Genomic DNA, 25,421 nt, shown 5'->3' with positions numbered 1-25,421 from the left:
AGCTGGATAGGAAAGCAGGGAAAATCTATGTGTGAGAAAAGTACATCATCATTCATGCTTTTGAGGAAGAGATGGTAGCACGATCCAAATGATGCAAGATCATACTAAAAATGTCTATGGCGTTATGAGGTATCCCTAGCTTCCTTCCTCTTTGGAGATGCCAGAATTGGCAAACATGCTCTCCTAACTATTTGGATGTCGATGGAATGATTAAAAAAAAAGCAACCCAAACCCAAACCAACCCTATTTTCTTCCAGTCAATTCTTATAAACAAAGAAATATTCCCAAAAGGAATTGAGGGGATAACTTTCCATTGCTGAATGGGTTTTTTACCCCTCTGGTTTCAACACTATGGACTCTAGAACACTATATGGACTAGATGGGGGAGAGGCAGATATTGAATGAAGGGGTTAATTAACTTCTTCATTGGCAAAGCTGGTAATGTAGATTGGCATCACCTCACCCTCAAGGACAGAGGTCTGAGCATATGTAAGAGTTTAGAAGTCTCTGGCTTGATTTGATTAGAGTAAGCAGTTGTAATGGTTTCAGTCAGAACTGGAGGGTCTGCTCCTGACCTTGCTTCCTTCCTCACCCCTGCCTTCTGTTTTGATGAACTCTGCCCTGCACTTATACCTTTCTGGTTAGGATTACCCTCACCTACTTTTCTTTCCCTGGAAGGGACATTCCTGTAACCTTAGGAGCAAAGTGACCCTCCATGGCCATCACCCAGCCATGTGCATTCTCTCTCTCTTTAAAATGTAAGCTCTCTGAAGGCAGAGTCTGTTTGACTTTTTTAAATTATTGAGCACATTGCAGTGACCTTTTATTCATTTTCTTGCCATTCATATTCTCTCTCTCTCTCTCTCTCTCTCTCTCTCTCTCTCTCACACACACACACACACACACACACACACACACACACACAGTCAACAATCTGTATACCCTTGTGTTTAGGCAGTGCTTATTGTGCCAAAGAAAGATACTGACTATAATTTCAAGACAGAGGAACAATAGCATCCCCTATGTTTTTAGAGTTTGTTAAGAATTCCTCTTTCATGAAATACAAATTCATTTTTGATAAATCTTAGCTAAAAATTCTCTGAACATCTCGGTCCCATTATACAACAATCTAAAGCAAAGTTGTTGTTTTCTATCTTGGGACATATAATTTCCAGGTGTCTTGTGACCAAAGTCTAAAGATCACAAAATTCTTGGCCTCCAAATATTATGAAGTACAACAGCCTCAATTATACCTACCAAAATGGGGGGTTCCCTCTTTTGAAGAACTCTGTGGTTCTAAGGAAAGGACATTTGGCCAGTTTCCCCAAGGATGATTCTGAGTCTGTTGAATGACATCTTGAGCATAACAAGTGAGAAAACCCTTTACTTTGCTGCTGACATGGCAGATATACCAATGCTTTTCTAAGGCATTACAAGAAAAATACATATACAGTGATGGAATAGGAATAAGCTGTTGACTGAAAATAAAAAAAGACCTTAATCTTCTCCTTTCAATGAAGAGGAAACTCAATTTATCAATAACAATTGTAACTGGTCACAAACGAAAGGCCTGGAGGAGAATACTAAAGTAGGGTTGGGACAATCATCAGCCTCCAGTTCATCACTGTCCAAGGAATCTTCTTCATGCACGTCTGGAAATCTTAGTAATTTCCTTCCTGGAATTGTGATGAGGAGCTGAGCTAAGTGAACTCTATGTAGTCTATGGAGAGAACTACCAGACTGTTTAAAGGGCAACTGGGTGGAACAGTGGATAGAATACCAGGCCTGGAGTCAGGAACACCTGAGTTCAAATTTGATCTCTATATTTTCCAGAAGTGTGACCTGGGGCAAGTTACTTAATTCTGTTTGCCTCAGTTTCCTCATTTGTAAAATGAGCTAGAGAAGGAAATGGCAAACCACTCCAATATCTTTGTGAAGAAAACTGCAAATGTGATCATAAAGAGTTGAGCATGTCTGAACAACTGAACAATAAAAAGACAGATTTGAGGGTCTTGTATGCCAACCATCCCCTCCATCCCTACCCTTTCCCCTCTCCTTTTCTTTTCCCCACTATCCCCCCCCCCAACTCTGAAAGCAGTCAGTTTTACCTCGATGCAGCACGATGTGGTCAATCATGTTGCGTTTATATTTGGTGTGGTAGAGGCAGAGGGGACAACGCAGGTCTTTGGGACCCTCCTCAGGAACTGCGGAATGCCCAGCTTCCACGTGCATAGTAAAAGCAGATCTGTGAGAGAGGTGAGGGGTGGAGGGTGGGGAAGAGAAGAAAACTGTGTTTGTGTGGTCTCTTCATTCAGAATCTGCTAATCTGGATTTGACATATACCAGGTACCTTGATATCTCTTTCTCTCACTCTCTCTCTTTCTCTGTCAACCCAAAGGAAAGATATTAGAGAATAAGTAAAGTATGATCTGGGAAATATTTCTTTCCATTCATATAACTCCATCCAAATGTACACACTAATTTTAAGACTATACTCATAAAAAAAGTACTTGAGGGGGGCAGCTAGGTGGCGCAGTGGATAAGAGTCTGGAGTACCTGGGTTCAAATCCAGTCTCAGAAACTTAATAATTACCTAGCTGTGTGGCCTCGGGCAAGCCACTTATAACCCTATTTTCTTTGCAAAAAACCTAAAAAAAAAGTACTTGAGGAAAGCAACCATTCAATAAATTCTTCTGTCAGAGTGACTAGGGGCATTCCTCTTTTCTTTTTTTAAAGTTTTCCAATTCAATGTTTTCAATAATTTCATACATTCCATCTTTGTAAGGACATGGGCTTCCCGAAAAGCCCTAGAAATCTGAGGTTGTCTAAGCCCTTCTGAAAACTTATATCAGAAACCATTTTTTCTTTGTACAAAGCATATTTCCAAAAGTTGGAATGGTTCTCTGCTCACAAGAGAGATTGGGGAGGGAACATTTAGAAAGCATACCCATTCACAAAGTTTACCTGGGTAAGTGAAATGAGCTAATTGACATATCAACTTGAAAAACATTCATTAAATCTGCAAAAAAAGAATCCATGATTTTATATCATAACTCTTTTTGATCCTTCTTAATGCTGAGTAATGTCTCAACAAGCAAGCATCTTCTGGTGGCCAATCCTTTGATCTGCTCTAATGGGACTAGAGTTAGACAAATTGGTTCTGTGGTTGAGCAGACCTCTCAACCTTAGAAAAATTAGCCATAGTTTAAACTCTACTGGCACCACTTTTGAGAACTTTGGGTCAATGATGCACCATCATGGATCCTCATTGGAAGACTTTTTTTTGAAGGTTCTCCCCATACCTTACCTCCACCTCAAAAAACCCCAAACCTTTGAAATGAATAATTACTGAAGCCTCATCAAGCACAGGGTGAAATCCTGGGTTTAATGGGAAGGGGGTGATTTCCACTGCCCAAACTTCTTATCATTGAAGTAATGTTGCATAGTGGCCACCTGTCCTCTCATCACCTCTACCTTTCGTCATCCTTTTTCAGTCTGGGGGTCACATAGCTTCTTGCTAGTGAGACAACTGGACTAAATTCACAACCTGAGATTCAGTTTTCTTTCTATTAGCTGATGGAAATTAAAGAATCACTGGGAAAATGCTTGCTTCCTCTCCAGTTTCCATAGTGTATTTGCACATGAATCTATATGGAATTTGGATTTAAATGATTCTGGGAGAGGGTGGTCACAAGGATAAAGGGGAAGTAGGCCTCCACCACAATAGAAGGGACATAGGCTAGATATAAGGAAGATTTTCCTAAGGGCTAGAGCTGAGAGATACTGGAACACATTGCATCAAAAGCTGTAGCTTCTGCTTTTTGTAACCAAGGGACTGACTCATGGAAAAGAGCATACAGCTATCACACAGAGATTGAACACAGTCCTGCTTTAAGAGGATTTTGTATTTATAAGATTTTACCACATCCCTTCTACTCCCTTTTATTGGGGGGGGAGGGGAGCTATTAAAAATGGTGGCAAGGATAGCAGTTTCAGGATAATGTCTGTTTTAGCAGGGCTGGCTCCTCCATTCAGACTTGAATATTTCATCTCTAGAGTAAGATTTGTAGATGAAAGGTTCACTACTTCTTACTTAACTTGAGGAGACCAAGGACTTCCCCTTTTGCAAGAAAAAACAAAAACAAAACCCAACAATCCAAAACCTACTTCTTCCCATTAAACCCACATCAATTTCCAGCCCATTGTCCCAAGGCTAAAGCAGCTGAAGTTTTAATTCAATGACTGTAATACAATCTTTTTCTCTCCCCTCCAATCCAATACATTCACTTGTGTTATGCTTCTTAAAACTAGCTTCTGCTCCTTAAGATGAAATATAATTACCATCTTCTGTTGCCAAGGTTTTTCCTCTACTAAGTTTCAGGTACAGAAGGAATATGCCTTTTGGACTCTTTAAAAAAAAGCCCCCAAAGAGAAAGGCAGGAGCTTTGTTTTAGAAATCTGTGCTTCCCATCACTTACTTAAAGCCTGTATAAAAGGAGCAATCTTTGCACTTGAAGAGCTTCTTCCCTCCATGCTTGTCACGGTAATGACGCCTAATGCTCTGAATGTAACCAGAGGAGAATTCACAAAATTCACAGTTAAGAATGGCTTCAGTTTTCTGTTCAGCTCCGGCAGCGGCCCCAGAAAGAGGTACGGGGCTGACACTGTTATTGTTCCTTGCCAGGGCAGCTGACTGATAGTGGTTCAACTGCTGCTGAACATCTGGAGGTTCTGAATAGGAAGAGTCTGTGGAGAGACAGAGGGGAAAATTAGACCAGGTGGAGAGAAGGATTTAGAGGTCTGAAGCTCAAAAATCCTTGACATCAGTTTTAGATATTCTCTTTATTTTCATTTTTTAAGGAGATAACTTTTATTACCTCAAGAGTCTTTCATCTAGTTTATATTCAACAACAGATGTGGGGGGGGGAGGAGTTACGGAGGAAATTGTTGCCTCTTAATCTGACTTTGAGGGCTCATCGTTTTTTTAAAAATAAAATTCTGAGGTTAAAGGTTTCAAAGTGAAGGAAGAAAGTAAACTATTTTCTAAAGGAAGCTGCAGTAAGGCAACAGGCTAATGTAGACTACTGGCTCCTGTAGGTGAGATAAATAAACCTGCATAATGTACACAGAGACCTCCAAGCAAAAGGAAAGCAGATGATGCAATATCTACCCCTTTGCAGTAGAGCCACCCAAATAAAAAGTCAGCTCTTAGCAGGAATGCTTAAGCATATGACATTCACCAATATATATTTTAAAAAATGCTCTATACTCTTGCAGCCAAGTGATTTAAATTTTAAAATATAAAAATCCAATTGTCGTCTCCCAGAGTAGGTGTTTAAAGCTTAGTCAGCATTAAAATGGAGATTTATTCATAAATCCCATTAAAATGAAATTCCAAACAAGTTCCCTTGAAAGGTATTTGAAAAGTTCGTTTCTCTGAGTAAAACAGCCATGACAGGCACAAATCTGAAATCTGAAGGTACTTTAACTCCAAGAAGGTGGCGTTATGGAGGAAGCTGATATGGAAGGGGGGGGGGGTTGGGCTGGGGTGATGTACATGTATCTCAGCAGATCTTGAAGGAAAACATTGAACCTTTCCCAATCTACTATCTTTTTGAATGCTGAGGTTAAGAATTCATCTACATTGTCCTATATAACCCAAAGCTGTCAATGAAGAACACAAATGAATATGGTGCAGATGAATTTCAATGTAACTCTCCCTGAAAGAGAAGACAAAGGGCTCTTTTCTTAAGGCTTTCACCAAATAAAAAAAAAAAGGAAAAAGGGAGTAGAAACTGTACAAGCCTCCTCCTGATTTGATGGACACTTAATTTTCCAAAGCATGGTTCCCTGAGGCAGGACATGTAGGAATTCTGTAACACCCATACTTGATGAAACTAAGGCTATCCATTCTGTCAACCTATTAGAAGAGAAAAACAAAAGCTTAGGGGGCCTCCTCAATGTGGGGATACCTTCTGTCTTGAAAATATTAAAAATCCTTTTTTCCCCTCCTTCCCCCTCCCCCTCCATTTCTCAGGGCTGAGAAAAACCCCTTTGGAAATTGTAAACAAACCTGCCACACAAAAATAAAACAAAAGAAAACTTGAACAATATCTCTCAGCCTCCATGGGTTCATTACCAGGTGTATACTGAAGACAAAGGAAGAAAGCAATGACACAAGTGAATTCATTTTCCAGGGTTCTTTTATCTCCTTTTCTTTGTTCCTCTATCCTTGCCTGATGAACCCAGTTAGGATCACAATACCACAATTGTTCACTCTTCATTCATTTCTTCTATGGTAGGCTTGTTTACCATTTCTGGGATTGTTCAAGATGTTTTCTACTTAAGCCCTCAAGACTGGTTTTTGCTTAACATACACACACACACACACACACACACACACACACACACACACAAACGGAAACACAAACACACAGACACACAAACTCACACACACCAAAATACACAACACAAAACATACTATCTATCTTCCCCTCCCTGTTAACACAGACTAGAGGAGCCAGTTAAAACTTGTTATCTCACTACCACCAAAAAAACACTGTCCTTGGTAGAAGGGTCCTGGACTCTAGAAGATTCTGGACTGCTAGAAGAGTCCTCAGTCTGATTAACCAGAACATGGAGATAGTATATTGCAAAGACAACTTAGCAGGCCCTTTCTCATCACCAAAGTGTGCCTCAGATCCTAGTGACTGTAAGCTGTGATTTTTTTTAAGTCAAGAACCCCTGAAAAAACCCTAACCCCACCAAATGATAATGGCACCCTGAAAGCACCTTTCAATTGTCTACTCTCCTACAATCAATCACCTATAGTGCTCTCTCCTCATTGTCACCCTAGGGGCACAGCAGGTCAACTATGTGTTTTATTCCCCTTTCTGAGAAACCAGTTTAGATCTTGGTTGCCTTCTCAGGAACTAGGCAACTGACACATTCAATCTCTCTACCTAATTTATATAAAACCATAAAGAAAAACCTGGTTAAGATTCAGAGGCTAGGTCAGGCAAATTCATCATTTTTTTTTTTGACTCAGCCATCAAGGTTTGTGTCTTATATCTTGATGGAATCTACTAATCATTTAACCAGGCTCTTTCAAGGGAGTGAAATCTAGTTTACTTTTTTTTTTAATTTTCAATAATTTTTATTCACCTCTTCAAGGTCTATTACATATTATTTCAGCAGTCTTGTAATACAAGCTCTCTATTTTAACTCTGGCATACTATATGAACATACTCTAGGAAACTTTTTTGAAAAAGGAAAAGAATAAAAAAAAATTGGGGTGGACCCTGGAAGAAAAATGTACCCTTTCAAAGAAATGGTGGTATGTATTTTGTAAATTTCCCTCTTCTTTAAACACAGATTGGTAGGTTAATGTGCAGAAATTCACAAATCGCAAAATTTATTATTCATATATATATATATATATATATCTTGCAAATTTTGCTCTTTAAACACAGATTGGTAGTTTAATATGGAGAAATTCACAAATCACATAGTTTATAATTTATATATATATTTTCTGTAAATTTTGCTCTTTAAACATAGATCAGTAGGTTAATATTTAGAAATCCACAAATTACATAGTTTATAATTCATATATATGTATGTATTCTATAAATTTCACTCTTCTTTAACCACAGACTGATAGGTTAATATGTAGAAATCCACAAATCACAGTTTATAATTTGTAGACTGATAGATAGATAGATGTATAATCTGTAAATACAAGCAGCATGTAAAATTCTATTTATTCTATAAATTCCACTCTTCTTTAAACACAGATTAGTAGGTTAATGTGTAGATTATCCACAAATCACATAGTTTAAAATTCATATATATAGCCATATATATGCACACAACACATACACACTACACACATTCACAGGTATATATAATATACGACATATATACATATATAATACACACACACACACACACAACCTTGCCCAGCAAACAATTCTTAGGGTTTTTACTTTCCTTCTCTGGATCCAAGGTATATTTTCTCTCTTGGAGAGTGTGACTTATGTAAGATTTTAGCCCTTTATTCACAAAAACAATAAGGATGTTTATGGGGGTGGGAAGTAGGTCAGGGATTGTTTAAAAAACAAAAACTCTACTGGCTAAGATATATGATACTAGTTTGCTTATGGCTCCTAGAACACAGGTCTTCTCGTGACCAGTGCAGAAAGGTCACTGGTGGTAAAGGGAAATGCCACACAAATTAAAGAAGACACTCAAAACTCTTTATCACTACTGCAAACCATGACCACACAACTGGCATCACTATGGCTTTTTCAGTCACCAGGAGGTTAACCAGAATTTAAGTAATTTGGACTCTGCAAGGAGAGTCACAAAAGTTCTGAAGCACAGCTAGGTAGTCTTGGTGCAGAGCAGAAAATAGCCCCCATGATGCAAGGTTGAAGAATGAAGGAGAAAAAAAAATTACTCAGAGAGAAACATTGCATTCTATTCTAGTGAGCTGTAAAGCAACTGAGCAGTCAACATTGAAGATAATGTATAGGTTGAGGGAATAGATAGTTGTAGAAGAGGTTAAATTATTAGACAGAAGTGGCATGAGAGAAAAGGAAGCCTATACTCCAGCCAGCAATGAGAAAGGAAACTCTAAAGTAAGCTGATAGGTAGACAGGGAGAAAACTATATTAAGCAAAGGAATATAAATTACAGAAAGCTTTGACAGAAACCAAGGAAGATTTGTGAAAGAAGAAAAGACCAGAAAGTGTGACAGTGAAAAAGACCACACAGGAGACTGTTCTACCAATACATAGTGCAGACAAAGAGAACTGGAGAGGATGCTGCATAAATACCATGTTTCAGTTGGATGGTCCATCTATTAGCCTCGATAAATAAACTGAGGACAACCCAACTCAAACAAATTAAAGGTCCGGAATATCCCAAGTGGGATTTTCCTGAGAATGGGCTCATGAAACTAAAAGCAAAGTGATGTCTATAGTTATTCTTCTTACCCTACTCAGGATGACAAATGATAGGAATAGTTTCAGTTTTGAGTCAGAAAATCATAATTCATACCTTTTTGACCTTCTAAGATAACTTTCCTTTTTCAGAGAAGAAACCTGAACAACAACAAACTCCACAATGATACAGACCATGAGTAGTTTTTTTTAACATTTTTTTTAGGTTTTTGCAAGGCAAGTGGGGTTAAGTGGCTTGCCCAAGGCCACACAGCTAGGTAATTATTAAGTATCTGAGACCAGATTTGAACCCAGGTACTCCTGACTCCAAGGCTGGTGCTTTATCCACTATGCCACCTAGCCGCCCCCTGAGTAGTTTTTTAAAATAATATTTTATCCCCCACACAATTACATGCCAAAATAATTTTTAATTTTTAATTTTTAAAAAGTTTTGAGTTCCAAATTCTAACCTTCTTTCCTTCCCTTCCTAACAGATTGGCTAATATGACAAAAAAGGAGAATGATAAATGTTGGAAGGGATGTTGAAAAACTGGGATACTAATGCTCTATTGGTAGAGTTGTGGAGAGCAATTTGGAATTTTACCAAAAACATGCAAGCCCTTTGATTTAGTTTTTTAATTTTTAACTTTCCACCCCATCTCCTCCACCTCACAATATCCAGCATGATGCCCAAGCACTCCATAAATATTTGCTGAATTGAAATAACTTGAATTCTTCTAGATCAGGTTAGAGCTTGCCCTTAGGGAACCTATATTTTTAATAAGAGAAGCCAACAATTAAAAAGAAATAAAAGTAATTTTATAGTTTAGAAAGTTATAGGAAGGGGGAGAGGAGCCAAAGAAAAGTAGGCAGACACACTCTTTTGGGTAGTGATGACAAAATTAATGTGATAATAGCTCCAGAACTAAAGAGGGTGTGTTGGGTGGAGGAGGCAGTAATGGAGAAGTGCTGGAGTCACTTTAGTCTGAAACAGTGGGTTATATGCAGAAACTATTAGTATATATGAGAAACAATAGGCATGACAATATTTTAAAGGGGAAGAAGACTGAGAGACTTCAGAATGGAATGAATCATGCATTATAAGATATGATCTTAAGAGTTCATTTGTCTTATAATAGTTACAAGGAGGGGTTCAACTGTTGGGAGACATTGGTAGAATCAATCATTCTTTAAACAATAGATACATTCCAAAAGATTGGCTGAAGGCATAGAGAATATTTTATTATAGCAGGAGGTGAAATAATCATGAAAATGGTGATTTTTTTCCTATCATGCAAGTTTAGTTTACTTATAGGAACATGCTCTAAATTTCAAGCTGGAAGGGACCTTGGAGCTCATTTATTCCAAGTCACTCATTGTACAGCTGAGGAAACTGAGGATTAGAACAGTTAAGTGACAACCTAAAGCTTATGCAGGCAGCAAGTAGCAATCAGGATTGGAACCCACCTTTTTTGATTCCAGGACTACCGGTCTTTCCACTACATCTCAATGTCATAGATGAGAAATAAAAAGAAGCTAAAAAGGGCAAATGAGAAGTAATGTAAGAGCTTAACCATCCAGAGATTAAGTAGGACACCAGAAACAGGAAGAATAAATTGAACAGTAAATTGTGAAAGCTGCAGAGGACAGCGCCTTTAACATGTAGTGATACATAAAAGCAAGACCTCCACAAAGATCAATTCTCAATTTTCTTCAGCTCAGCATAGAGGGTGCGAGTGAAGGTGAAAAGGTAGGAGAAACATCTTGGTGCCAGCAACCACAATTTAATTATATTTGAGCTACATTTTCTTGCAGACTTGGGAGACTGACACTTTAAACTTAATGTGGAATCGAGGAAGGCAGAAAAATAAGCATGATGAATTCCAGTTGAGTAAATTTTGTTTGTAGCCAGGAGGCAACATATCAAATTATATAGAATTAACTAGAGAAATATTGGTGTCTAAAATGCAACACAAACAAACAACCACCACCACACCTTGGCTACATAATATGAAAGAAAAATATTAATTAGAAATAAAACAATTACAGTCTTGTAGAAATGGAAAGGGAATTAATTAGAATAATTCCCAGAGGGAAAAGAACTGAGGGTCAGAAAATGATTCAACATTTAATAAAAATATAAAACAGAATAGAGTAAACTGCATGTGGTAGAACTCTGAATTTTAAAATGGAAAAACTGCAAAAATCTTAGCATAATAAGTACACTCATTTATATCTTTCCCGAGAAAAGGGAAGATTGATGGGGAGGGTCATGTTGGTATAAATACTAAGGGAAAATCCTTTGCATCTATTTCAGTAACAAAAAACATGGGAAGTACCCAAGATATGGGACAGAAGCCTAATGATCTGGCAACACTACATTATTGTCTCCTTAAACTGGACAGAAAGTTTATAGAAGGTCCAATAGTCCTGACAAGAGAGTGGCTAGAAACATAATTTACTTAATGGTCAGGAAAACTTTAGGAATGGCACATAAACTTCTATTCTACAAATGCTGATAAAATTAGACAAAAGTGGCTTGAGAAATAAAAAAAATAGTCTAAATATTTCTGTGCTAGACAAGCAGGAATTAGTGGCAGAAAGGACAGCTGTGGAGAGAAGGTCTGAAACCCTGAGATTACTTGAGTCATCTATTGTTCTGAAGGACACTTTTGAGGCTATATATGGAGGGTTTGCTCTGCTCTGGGGATTCATGATGTTGTGTGTCTGTGTGTGTGTGTGTGTGTGTGTGGTTTTTTTTTAAAGACATGAGATTAAATGCTACAGATCATCAAGGGTCATCAAGATGATTCAGAGGTTCTCTGATCCGAGTTATAATAAAAATTTGGATAGTCTGAATTTATTTGAAATTTGACTGACTCTCCTCTTTTGTGAGACATTAATATCTGTTAACCTTGAAGAGAATTTGATATTCAGGGAAAAGTAGCAACTGCAGCTAACTTCCCTAACATGCCATACAAAGAAGTTCTGAACAGTTCCCAGGCTGAAAGCCATCTCAAATTGAACTGCCATTATAAAGTGAGTCTAAGGATGCTCCATAGGATCCTAACTGTAGAGCCCGAAGGGATCCCAGAGGTCACCTAGTTAACCCCCTTCCTGTTAGAGATGATGCCCAGGGAAATGTTGAGCTAAATGTGTTGACTAAGGTTACAGGGATTGTAAGCATCAGAGGCAGGGAAAGCAAAGTATACCTGGAAATAGTTAAATAAATGCCAACACATGTTTAAAAATAATCTAAATAATAACAAGGACAGCTATGCTTTTTTTTTCAGTATATCTTCCATTAGTTGTGGGAATAGACTTAACTTCCCACTATAGAAAGACCACTAGTAAACCACAGTGATTTTATTTAGTATGAAGAGAAAGTATCCTTCTCTAAGTCTGTAAAAAATCTCAAGTATATAGGATTATGGTTCCATAGCTGTAGTAAGGGACCTCAGGTGCCACCTTGTTTTAACCCTTTCCTTTTACAGATGAGGAAACTGAACCCCAGGAAAGCTAAGTGATTTATGGTTTACCTAAAATCATACAGAAGATAGACAAATCAGACAACTTGGTGCTCCCCCCCCCCCCCGTCCCAATTATCTAAGTCTTAGATCAAGTATTATTGTCTCCTAGGGAGAAATTCTAAACAAAAATCTCTTTCCTTTGAACCTTTGTGGTTTACTCCAAACACTTGTCCAGGTTCATATTTCCATGGCCAGGTTTCTAGCTCATGTTACTCTAATAAACCTCAATTAACTGGAAGTCAACTACATAAAAATCTTCAAATTTTTACTCCATCCCTATCCTCACACTTCACTTCTAGGAGTGGAAGTTAGGAGAATTAAATACAAACAAACAAACAAACAAAAACCCCAAACAACTAATAGCAAAGATGCTTTAAAAAATCCAACCTCCAGGTCATATCCTAGGGTCTGTATCCATTTGACTCAATCATCTATGAGGATCTACATCTATCAGACTTTATAATTAGACCTCAGGCTCAGAATAATAACCCCAAGGAAGTGTATAGGCTTGAATCATCAAAGAAAGATTTAATTATATTAGTGAACTGTATTTAGTAGAACTGGAAAATCAATTAAAGGAATACATTTTAGGAAGCTTTTTTCTAAAAACAAAGGTGTTTCATCAATCCTCTGCCAACCAGTAAAGTAAATTAGGTAGAACATCCTATTCTTTGAGCATTCTGGTTGATTTTGATCTTACTAAGAAACAACAACCACTTTTATTTAAGAATATTGTGTTTTAGGTATCTGATTCAAGTTTGTTTATAGAATCGAGAATAGAAGACCAAACTAAAAAAGTATCACCACAAAAATCTTTCACATAATACCTATGAACTAATAAGAATTATAATAAAGATGTCAGCATCTAGGTCAACTAACATAAACTACATTCTCAAATTAACTTTGAAATAATGTGAACATAATGTAAATAATTAAGACAAATTTAGATGAAAAGGGAACATCTCAAAATAATATTCCTATGGAGTAAGAGAATGGTACTCAAATCTCTTCTAAAAGAGATACCAAGACATCAAAAGGCTGCTTCTAGGGAAGCCTTAGTCCTCACTGGCTTTTTTCCTACCTTTTTAATTATTCAGCCTCAATACAATACACCAAAGTTTCATAGTTTAACTAATCATTCTTGCTAAGTTAGTTTATTTATTTCTAAAATACTAGAAAAATAAGAGTTATAAAAACACAAATGCTGCATATTTTTAGTTTATAATTTTTTAAAAACTTAAAAAATTACAATTTTTAATTCAACCATACAAATTTAATTGTACAATCTTTAAAAATATTTATCTCTTTAAATTTTGGTGTGGGTCACAACTCTGGTTACTGCTATGGTTTTGATCCTATCTCATTCAGCTACAAGTATGAATTTTCAAAAAAAGGACAGCAAGATCTATGGGGGCTTTCTTAACTGGTTTATGACACAAGCTTCTTTTAATCAGTCAGCTACAAAACAACATAGTGTTCCTTCATTACTAGGCACTGACCAAAAATATTAAGTATACCATGAGATTTTTAGAACAGACACTAACCTATATAGTTTTTCACTACCCAAAATATTTATTGATTGCTTTCTATGTGCTTGGTACTCTGATTTTGAAGCACAGGAAAAAAATCCAACCAGTATTTCTTCATTAATTTTATACTTCTATCATAGGTAGGATAGGTATTTTACAGACAGGAAGATGGAGATTCAGAAAAGTAGTTATAGAACAAATCAGTCAAGAAATTTGGTATAGAACATCCAGGTTAATATCCTATTGCACTGGATTCTCCTGAGAAATACCTTTGCAGCCAAAGTCATTAACAATGACTGTGTATCTCCCTTCTGGATTGAAAGTTTTTGTAATCTAAAATATTTATTCTTAAAAAAGAAAAAAAACAAAAAACTTGAACGACAGTGCAGAGATAAGGATGAAATCAAGTGTGTTATGAATGAAGCCCATAAGTGTATCCTTTATTATTATCTTTCCTAATATTTTGTGAAGGATGCTTTAGGTGGCATTTGCTATTGTTAATTGAAGAGCATTTTTACAATACCACATGCATAATTCACATGTGATTCTTTTGAATTGTATGATGAGGAAGTAATACTTCCTGCTGTTCCATCAGATCGTGTGGATGTTTTCACCATATTTAAAAAAATCTAACAAAGAAACATTTAACATAAAAGCATCTTTATATATGTGAGCTGGCCACAGCCTTAGGTGGAAGACTAAAGCAACCTGCGATGTCATTTGTCATTCACAGACAGCAGGCAATGCCCTTGGGGGTTTCTTCCTATGGCCTTTTCTCAAGGAAAAGTTCCTATTGACTTCAAGGGATAGATGGCAACCCAAAGCCCACTCTGCAAGGTTCTGTGAAGGACAAGAATAAAAAAAAGCATCTGTATTGTGAGGATTTCTTGGGAAAAGATTTTTAAAGAGTAAGGGGAAGATGATGTCTATCTGTACAGGCACACACACACCACATACAGAGTAGATAAATATAAAGGATTAATGTAGACAGGAATAGAATGTGAGGTAGATATTTGATTAAGTAAAGGACAGATACATTTTTCTGCAGTGCATAACTATTCTAAAATTGTCACTTAGCCAAATTCTCACCCTTGATGAACCCAGTGGGTTCCTAACTTTTCTTCTTTTCTGTCTTTCATCTGTCACCATAATACATAGGGAAAAAGAGATGTTGATTTAGGTTCTTTTTTATTATCATTAATAAGCAAGATTTTTTCTCCCGGGATGTCTTCCACACATTATGAACCAGTACAAGAACTCTGAACAGCGATCTTGAAGTCTAGTATAAAATAAGGCAAGACGTCACATCAAGGAGCTGGTTGGGGGTGAGGGGAAGAAGGGAGTGAAGAGTTGACAAACATGCTCCTACGGATCTTGCCATATGAATGGCTTCTAGTTTCAACAAAGAGAGACTCTATTTACCTCTTCAACTTTCTTTCCCACTGTGGCATGGTCTATTCTTTCTGCTCTACTTAAAGAAGAGTCCAGACTGTCTTTGATTATGATTGTTTCTCATCAATGAAATGCCATCCCTTTAACTCTTTAGTTGTTGCCCATTGTTCAAGGCTGAGTTCAAAGACTAGCTCTGCAATGGAGTTTTCTAGGTTTACCCTAGTCTGTTGGGTTTTCCTTTTCCTCCAAATTACTGCAACATTCAGATGCTATCCATTATAATTTACTGCCTAATCGTAGGCTGGGTTTGTATTGTTTAGTGTCTGGGATCTGATGTGTTAGTGTTACCTATCAAAGCAATATAAGTCATCTCCCTCTACATCATAATGATAAAAAGAGACAGTTTCAGAGAAACCTGGGAAGACATTCATGAACTGGATGCAAAGGGAAGTGAGCAGACCCAGGAACAAATTTGTAGAATACCAATGGCATTATAAAGACCAGACATAAAATATAGGTGGCAAAATGGATAAAATGCTGAGCCTAGAGTCAGGAAGACCTAAGTTCAAATCTGGCCGCAGATATTTTCTAAGCTGTATGACCCTGGGAAAGTCATTTAACCTTGTTTGCCTCAGTTTCTTCATTTGTAAGATGGGCTGGAGAAGGAAATGGCAAACCATTACAGCACCTTTGCAAAGAAAAACCCAAATGAAGTCACAAAGAGCAGAAATTATTGAAAAATGACTGAAATTAAAATAATTCTAATCAACAAAATGATCAGTCACAATTCCAAAGGATCAATGATGAAGAATGCTACCTATATCCTGACGGAGAGGTGATGGTTTCAAGATGAAGAATGAGACATAATTTTTGGACATGATCAGTGTGGGAATTTGTTTTGCCTGTCTACATTCAAGGATTGGTAAATTTTTCTTATATTTCCTTCCCTCCCTCTTTTCCTTCTTTTCTTTCTTTCTTTCTTTCTTTCTTTCTTTCTTTCTTTCTTTCTTTCTTTCTTTCTTTCTTTCTTTCTTTCTTTCCTGTCTTTCTAATTGTTAGTCATTCTTGGGGGGGTAAATAAAAAAAGAGAAGATAAATGCTTTTTAATTAAAACAATTAAAATAAAGATTTGAACTGAATGACCTCTGAGGCTCCTTCCAGTTCTATATCTATGATCCAATGTAGATCAGTCAGGAATTATCCAAATTCAAAAAGATGTCATAGCAGAATTCAAATTTTAAACTGGGGAGGATTTTTAGCTATGTGCTTTATTTTCATGCATGATTGTTTATAGCCCACAAGTTTATTATTAATAGGTCTTAGGCGCCATCTAGCAGTTTTACATATGAAGAAATGAGGCCCTGAAAGCTCAGGTGACCAGAACAAGTCTATGAATTTGAAAAGCTAAGATCTGAACTCAGGTCCCCTGAATCTAGATACTATGCTGTTATAATAACAACAATCAATAATAATGATAATAAACGTAATAATTTTGTGGAACATTCTGGGCTTTACACATATCTAACTCCTGTGAAGTAGGTACTATTATTCCCATTTTATATATGGAAAAAACTAAAGTTGACAGTATATAACTTGCCCAGGGTCAACTTGGTTAATATATACCAGATGCCAGACCTGAATTTAAATCTTTCATTCCAAGTCCAAAACTGTATCCACTGGGTCACTTAAAGGCTGCTTCCCCACCTTCCGCCATTACAATTCTAATTAGAACTTAAATAAATCCTCATTAGTCTAATAATCCCAATTTTACATCTACCTATTTAACATGTTACAGACAAGCAATGTGAAGGCCACAAAAGACTCATGATGGAAAATGTCATCCACATCCACAGAAAGAACTTAAGGAGACTGGATGTGGAACGAACCGTACTATTTTAATTTTTAATTTTTTTTGGTTTTTTCCTTTCTCAAGGTTTCCCCCATTTTGTTCTGATTCCTTTTTCAAAACACGACAAATATGGAAATATATTTAACATGATTGTACATGTATAAATTATGTGAGATTGCGTCTATCTTGGGGAGAGGAGAGGGAAGGGAGGAATGGGAAAAATTCAGAAATCAAAATATTACAAAAATGAATCCTGAAAACTATTGGAAAAAACTGTTAAGTGAAAAAATAAAATCATTTTCCACATATGCCTTAAAAAACTTTTAGTAGTAGCGAGTGGAAGGGCTGGTATTTAAAACACTGTCCTCTAACTCCAGGGTCTTTCCACTGTGGGGGCGGGGGGGGGGCTGCTTCCATGAGAGATTCCTTGACTCCTCAATTTATTTAGTGATCCCTGGTTGTGGGGGTATATGTTATCTACCACTTGTACATGTAAGTTTACACTTTTCTACATAAACAGGGTCAAAATCTCAACCTTGAGAAGGAACAGTAGAGTTTTTCACAAGAAGAGAATCTTGACCAAAGCTTCCATTTTAGTTTTTCATATTTGATTAATTAGGTTACAACAATAACATGTTGCCGAAGATGCCAAGGCTACTGGCTTAATTTCCATGAAGGCCAGATATTCTGTTCTGTCATCACAAACTACCCCTAATATTGACCAGCTGTTAGAGGTATATCAATAAAATTATAAGTTAAAAAGCTGGAAAGTACCTTACAGATCAAGTAATTGGCCATCTGCATTATATTTACAAGGAAACTGAGGTCTAGAGAAGTCCAGTAACTTGATCAGGGTCACTTTATTTGTACTGGATGCAACAATATTGACTACTCAGAGAAAATCCATCCATGCTACTGGGGGAAAACCCAGCAACTTCAGAGTCATATACTAGTCACAGTGGTTTGTAATTCTATGGAAAAAATTCTGTATTTCATCCTTTGCAGTAGGAAATACAAACACACTCTCTCCTCTCAGCTGGATTTAAGGTGGCCAAATTACATATTTCAAATACAAGTCTTCTTTCTCTTTAGGTTAAATATCCTGAGAGGCAAGCGCAGTCTCATCATACATAGCTTATGTCTTTTCAGTCCCTGCAGTGGGATTCAGACTGTGAAAACCAATGGATTATATACATATAGATATCCACATGGCAGTATTCAGCCATACCCAGCATGTTTGCAATGACAATAAACTAAAGAATACAGAGTACTTAGGAAGGAAAGCTTAGAGAGCACAGTAATGTTCAAGGTTTGGAACAATATGCTTTGGACTATTTTCCAAACATTTTGGGTTCAGTAAAATATAAAACATATCTTGCCAACCCACTTGCTTCCTTAATTTTTAAACCCACGTGTCTACTGAGGAAAATTAAATACATGTGTTTGGGACTCATTTACACCGAACTCATCAAAATATTACTTTTAAAAAGTTAATTGATGTTCTACAAGCCTCACGAGCTTTTTAAAAAAAAATAAACCTTGAATCGGCAATTCATATTTTGCAAGTAAGCAAAACTCTAACCTTACAGAACTACAAAGCTTGAATGTTCTTCCATCTACAGCACAGGAGCAGATACAGGAAAAAAATCAAGTACAGATAACCAGGGTTGATTCATTGGCAGGTCCTTTAAACTTGATATCATGTGTATTTATAATAACACAAAATGTGAAACAATCTATATGCCCAATGAGACATGACTTGTGATGAGGAGAATGGCCAAATAACTTAATATAATGTAATACCACTGTGCAGTAAAATGACAAATATTAAGAATACTGAGAGATACAGAAAGACATTAAGTGATAGAAAGCAAGGTCAGCAGACTAAGAACAACAGCATACCTGCTGACTACAACTATATTAAAAAACAAAGGCACCAAGGCTTTTATAAGTATACAAGTCGAGTTGGAAGGGATTAAATAACAAATAACTATACTTTTTCTTGTTTGACTAAATTATATTATTGATAGCAATTTTTGATCAAATTGTAAATAGTTTTAATTTTAGGGTTATCTGGAGATTGAACATTTGGGGTGTGTGTGTGTGTGTGTGTGTGTGTGTGTGTGTGTGATGGCTACTAGGAACATAACTTTGATTTCACTGCTGTAAGAAACTTCCTCCACCAAGGAAAACCAATAATTTAACTGCAATTTATAGTCGTGGAGTTCCCCGGAACATTACATGGTTAAGTTACATAGCCATGGTCATTAACACTTATGTCATAGTTAGAACTTGAACCCAAGTCTCCTTGATTCTAAGACCATCACTCTATTTACCCTTACTTATTATATTAAATTTGTAATAATAACAAAAATACTATATCCATTTGATATTCTAGTTTTTGTCCAGAACTGTTATAACAAAAGTACAGGGGAAATTTTTTTTGATGTGAAAACTGCCTCCCTCAATAAAGATTTCTACCTTTTTTTTTTAGAAAGTTAAAAAAATTATTTCCTCAAGGCAATGTTGCTAGTATTTGTCATAATAACCTAGATCTTCCTGATGGCAGAACAGTGGGATTATCCAGGACACCACTACCTCTCTCACTCTGGGGAAGAAACAGAGAATCCTGCTACTTTGGTTAATTAATTTGCATGAGAATATCTGGCAAGGCAAGGCTTATTCATTCCCGTCCACCACAGTCCATCCTATTCCTTGACCATCTACATTTTGGCTCTTTCTAGGCCTGGGCTGTGATTCTAGTCTTCCAGTCCCTTCATGCTGCTAGCAATCTATTTCCATAGAGCAGAGAGCCTTCCTGCAGTTTGAGAAATACTTAAATTCACCATTTTTTAAGTACACTGACTGATTACAGTATAAGATTATGGAATTGGCGGGGCAAATGATTTGCTTTTCCTTAGAACATTACATGATCTCAAAGTAGAGTGTCTCCTTGTGACAAGTCTTTCCAATTTCACTGAAGTGACTTCTTAGCTAATTTCCCACTCCCCGCCCCCCTCGGGATTAACAAAAATAATATATTCATATTCCTTCTTCTATTGACCTTGTTTTTTATATTGGTACATTCACAGATATTCAACACACAGACGGCTCTGTTTCTGCTTATATGTTCCACATTAACTAAACCTCCTGGCTTTTACACTGGCATCCTGCTGATGGTTCCTCACAGTTACTGAGGAAATCCACCAGTCTTTCAGAGTGACAAATCCTGAAGAAGCCAGTGTCTGGGATGCCTCCATCCAGAACAAAAATAGAAAACCACTTGCCCCAGTGGGGATTCCTGATACAAGCACCTCTCTGAACTACTGTAGGCAAAAGGTCGGCAGAGAGGGAAAGTTAAAGGAACATATACTTGTCTTCTTGGATGGAGATCTTTAAGAAGAAAGGTTTGTTTTGCTTAATTTTCTTTTACTTTTTTTTGCCACAGTTTAAAAGTTTTCCACAACATCCTTTGGTTGATGGCAAATTAACAAAAGTGTCAAAGAATTTTGCTAATATTATAGTACTTTATAAATCAACACTGCAAGTTGGCAGATCACAGGCAGGCAATTTCTGGTTATGGAAATAGTTTTTTAAAAGTTACTTACCCACAGTATTCACTAGCTTCAGTTTGGGGAATGATAGTTAACCATAAATATGTATATTCATAAATTATGTATTATAATACATACATATTTGAAGTTTTTTGTTTTAATATATATGCAAAAATCCATCAAGAATGTAGATTGGACTAAAGTAGAAGGGGGAACACTGCCTAGGGTCCCCCCCCCAAAACAAACCTCAGAATCTTTTCAATAAGAGGGAATGTCTGAGGGAAACCAAAGATCCTGGAAATCCTTGGGGCAGAAATGCCTCAAAATTTCATTTGAACTAAGTGACTCTCGGGATGCTCTTAGTAATTCATGTTCCCCTCTGGACACAGAGGAAAGACATGGAGTATATGGACCATTCATCCTAATTTAGGAGTTGGCTATTTCTGTAGTCTCTAAACCCAGTTACAAGAACTATTTTGAAATCTTCTGTACCACTGACTTATCATATTCTAATTTCAATTTTATTAGTTTTATATGTAGCATCATTTAAAAATGATTTTATTATTAACACATTTTATAAGTAGTATCATTCCATAGTTTGCTTTCTCACCTGGAAAAGGATCAGGTTCATATTTATTTAAATACTTTTAAATTTTATAAGTATTGTGGAACCTTAAAATTAGGAGCAATCATAGATACCTGGGAGTTTATCATTCCATTGGATACAAGACTCTCTCCTATAATATTCCTGATGGTTTCATCTATTGCTAAACACAACACTTTCAATGATGGAGAATTCACTATCTTTCAAGGCAGCTAATGACAATTTAGGGAAGTGTGAACTCAAATAAATAAATTTAGAAATAAAATTTACTCCCCTTTCATTGCTGAAACTTCCACACAAGAGACCTAGTTTATACCTCCTCTGGACCTGTACTAAGTAAATCTATCACCTTTGACAAATGACAACATTCAATTTTTTGAAGACAGTGATCTGGTCTCTGTTAGCATGCAAGGAATTCTATGTGATTTTCTAAGGTCCCTTCCATCTTTCAAAATAAAAACATCAAACACACTGCCACAACCCTCCTTAGTAAGTCCCAAACCAGATTAAAATGCAATTGGGAAATACTTAACAAAATAAATAAAAATGCACTAAAACATGGATAGTATTAGTATGTGGTTTTCTAAGTCATCAAGCATCTATAGGGATCCTTTATTTATTCTAGTTCTATTTGAGATTGACACTCCTTTCTTAAATTCTATGACCTCTAAGACTAGTCTGGTCAACTTCTACTGACCAAACTCTAACTTGTCAAAATCTTTCTTAAATTTCAACCCACTAAGGTGGCTAGGTGGCGCAGTGGATAGAGCACCAGCCCTGGAGTCAGGAATACCTGAGTTCAAATACAGCCTCAGACACCTAATAATTACCTAGCTGTGTGGTCTTGGGCAAGTCACATAACCCCATTCATTGCCTTGCAAAAGAAAAAAATTTAAAAAAATTTCAGCCCACTAGCTGTCCTCCAATGTCCTAATTCTACACATTAGTACATACTGAAATTGAGGCTAAGTGTTCCAGTGAATAGAGTGTCAGAGCTGGAGTCAAGAAGACTCATCTTCCTGAGTTCAAGGCTCGTCTCAAATGCTTAGTATTGCAGGGTGATCCTAGGAAAGTCACTTAACCCAGTTTCCTCACTTGTAAAATGAGCTAGAGAAGGAAATGATAAACTATTCCATTATCTTTGCCAAGAAAACCCCAAATAGGCTCATAGTCAGACATAAATGAAATACGACTTAACAGAAATAAAATCGGTATCTAAGAATCCTAGTCATCTTTAAAGCCCAACTCAAGTGTTAACTCCTCTGTAAATCTGACCCTTATCTACCTGATTGTTAATGTTTCCTTCTTCCTCAAGATACCCTATATCACACTTATCTTTATATACATTATAATTCCACCTTCAGTAGAAGATGAATTCCTTTCTGTCAGGAACAATTTTTGTTTGCTTGTTTTTCATAACCAGTTAGTACCCTTCCTGTACACAGTAAGAGCTTAATAAATAATTACTAAATTAAATACAACGTGGTACTTAAGAACTAAACAGTACTCCGGATATTGTCTGATACAAGCACAGTACAATGGACCTTTCACCTCCATTTCCCTGGATAATACACTTCCATTAGCTCATTCTAAAATTTCATTAGCTTTGGTGGCTATCATGCCACAGCACGGAGCCTTCCACTTCTAAAAGTCCCACATTCTTTTCATTTGACTAGGTCTAGAGCAACCAGGGGAAAGTCAACCGGATTTGGATCCAGCGAAACTGAGCACAAATTCCCACTCTACTTCTTAACTCCTTCTATGACCTGAAGCCATTTAACTTTTCTGGTTTCTCAGTTTCCTTACCTGTAAAATGAGGAAGTTTAATAAGTTTTTTGATTCTTTTCAGCTCTAAATCTAAGAATTGATGCTTGTGTAGTTGATTTTTTTGAACCTGTATGTAAAATATACATTTATTGCAATAAAATTTTATCTGTTTAATCTCTGTTCTTCCTTCAGCCTGTTAAGATCTTTTAAACTTTTAAATCTGCCCCTAATATATTAGCTACCTTTTTCCACTTTTGTTATTTGCACATTGCTTAAGTTTTCCAGACATCTTTCAAGGGGTTTGAGATTTAAATGAAAGCAAATTGATTTACTTATGACTTTCAAATAATGAACAATTTAAGTATTTTTGTGAAATATCCTTTAAACACATGGTACCTTGAGGGAAATCAACTTGAGCCTTATTTCAGGATCATCATTTCAGGGACAATGATTTTTCTGTTTTGAAGATATAGGCCTATCTATTTTGTGTGAATTGTTAAAATGCTACATGCTAGAAAATGGTAGAAATTGTTAGAAGCTGAGGTAGCACCAATCTACACAAACATTTTAAAGCATGCTGTTAGATGGAACCTAGATTTTTTTTAAAGAACTGTCATTTTCAAAGTTTCTCAAGTTGCTTAATTAACAATGCAACTGAAACTCTAAACTACCCTAGAATTTACACTCAGGAAAAGCAACTTCCTAATTAATCTTCCCCTTCCAACTGATTTTTTAACGTATCAAAAAGTACACAAGCTAAACTCTGAAACCTGAAGCAACCCTATTGCCCCAAATTTGTTGTTGTAGATCAGTCATGGGGATTTTCCTGGCAAAGATACTGCAGTGATTTGTCATTTCTTTCTCCTCATTACAGATGAGAAAACTGAGGCAAACAGAGCTGAGTGACTTGTCCAGGGTCACACAGTTAGTAACTGTCATTTGAACTCAGGTCTTCCTGATTCTAGGCCTAACGTTCACCACTATACCACCTAGCAGCCAACTCAACTCTCCAATGTTACCCCAAAGGACTGATTTCTAGTGATCCTTTTAGCTCTTCATAATTAGGAATTGATGATCCACCCCACTCATCAGGCACATGCCAAGTTCATTCTCCCCTTTATAAAGCCTTTGCTTAAATAGTTCTCACCTGGAATTTCTGTCTCCTCTGCCCATCCCAATCCTACAAACTCTGGGTTTCCCAAGTACAAAGCATAATATTACTATACTAGTCAGTCTTTGATTATCTATTATCTGTTTTGGTCCCTGTTACTATATCTGTGTGTTAGTCCTGTCTCCTAACAAGATTGTAGATTCCTTTAGAGAATAGAATATAACTTTTACATCTCCTCACAGTAACCAGTATATTGTACTTTAGTAGGTCCTGAATACATAAATCTTAAAAAATAGCAGCATTCAAGGCTGGAAGGGTCCTAAAAGATTCCCTAGTATGACTTCTTCACTTTACAGATAGAAAAGCTGGTTGTCTTATTTCAAAAGGAGCACCCTTTATATATATATATATATACATATATATATGTATATATATATATATATATACATATATATATTAACGTATTTAATCAAACTCTTTTCAAAGTATTAAATAAACACAATAAGGGTTTTTTTTCCTTACAGAAAACCTTCAGGATACTTAAGGAGTGCTTAGTCAGTAGAATCACCTCTTCTGATGCTGGACATTGATATTAGGCATGTGATAGCAAAGGAACCCTTGTATAAATCACTTGGATGATTTCCAAAACCATCAAGTACAGTTGTTTAAGGGGAGAACAGGGCTCTGGCAAGTGAAATACAATTAAGTTCCCTAGAAATTCTCAAGTTTGGCAAGTGAATGATAGTTTCAGAAACCTATTAAGTAGAATATAACACTAAATGATAAAAGATAACTTAGGGAGGGATGGTTATAGAAAACATTTAGGATTAGAGGGTGTCTAAGTATTTCCAAAAGATCTAGTCCTGCAATGTTCTTTTTTTTTTGTCAGCCCACAAAACAGTGGTCATGTACTGTTTTTGGTATACAGATCTCTAACAGTTCCTTTCTAAGGTATTTCATCTCCTTGAAACTGCATAAAGAATATGGGGTGTTTTAGTGAAAACTCTCAAGCCCTTCTGCAAATTTAACAAGGAAAGGGAATTGAAGCAAAAATCAGAAAAGAATTCAAATCTTACAGAGTAAGCCCAATTGTCCTATTTGAAAAGATTAAAAGCTGCCTTATAGATGGACTTCACTCCT

At 36.5% G+C, this 25,421-nt stretch overlaps 1 protein-coding gene across 12 annotated transcripts in view; it reads right to left on the bottom strand.

Moving 5' to 3' along the window:
- Positions 1–25,421, bottom strand: part of ZNF462 (zinc finger protein 462) — a 155,295-nt gene that overhangs the window by 26,702 nt on the left and 103,172 nt on the right. For 9 of the 12 annotated variants that reach the window (XR_012470865.1, XM_074197591.1, XM_074197589.1 and 6 more), the window contains 3 exons: positions 10,413–10,481; positions 4,479–4,746; positions 2,109–2,245 (listed from right to left, as the gene is read on the bottom strand). Coding sequence is in view for 11 of the 12 variants with exons in the window: in XM_074197591.1 (XP_074053692.1) it covers positions 2,109–2,245; positions 4,479–4,746; positions 10,413–10,481 (474 nt within the window). In the remaining variant the exon portion in view is untranslated. The remainder of the gene's footprint in view (positions 1–2,108; positions 2,246–4,478; positions 4,747–10,412; positions 10,482–25,421) is intronic. The other 3 variants (XM_074197593.1, XM_074197597.1, XM_074197599.1) reach the window with 1 other exon arrangement.

Source organism: Macrotis lagotis, chromosome 8 (assembly GCF_037893015.1).
Source record: "Macrotis lagotis isolate mMagLag1 chromosome 8, bilby.v1.9.chrom.fasta, whole genome shotgun sequence".
Classification (NCBI taxonomy): Eukaryota; Metazoa; Chordata; class Mammalia; order Peramelemorphia; family Peramelidae; genus Macrotis; species Macrotis lagotis.
The sequence above is the reverse complement of the archived record's forward strand: the minus strand, read 5'-3'. Positions and strand labels throughout refer to the sequence as shown.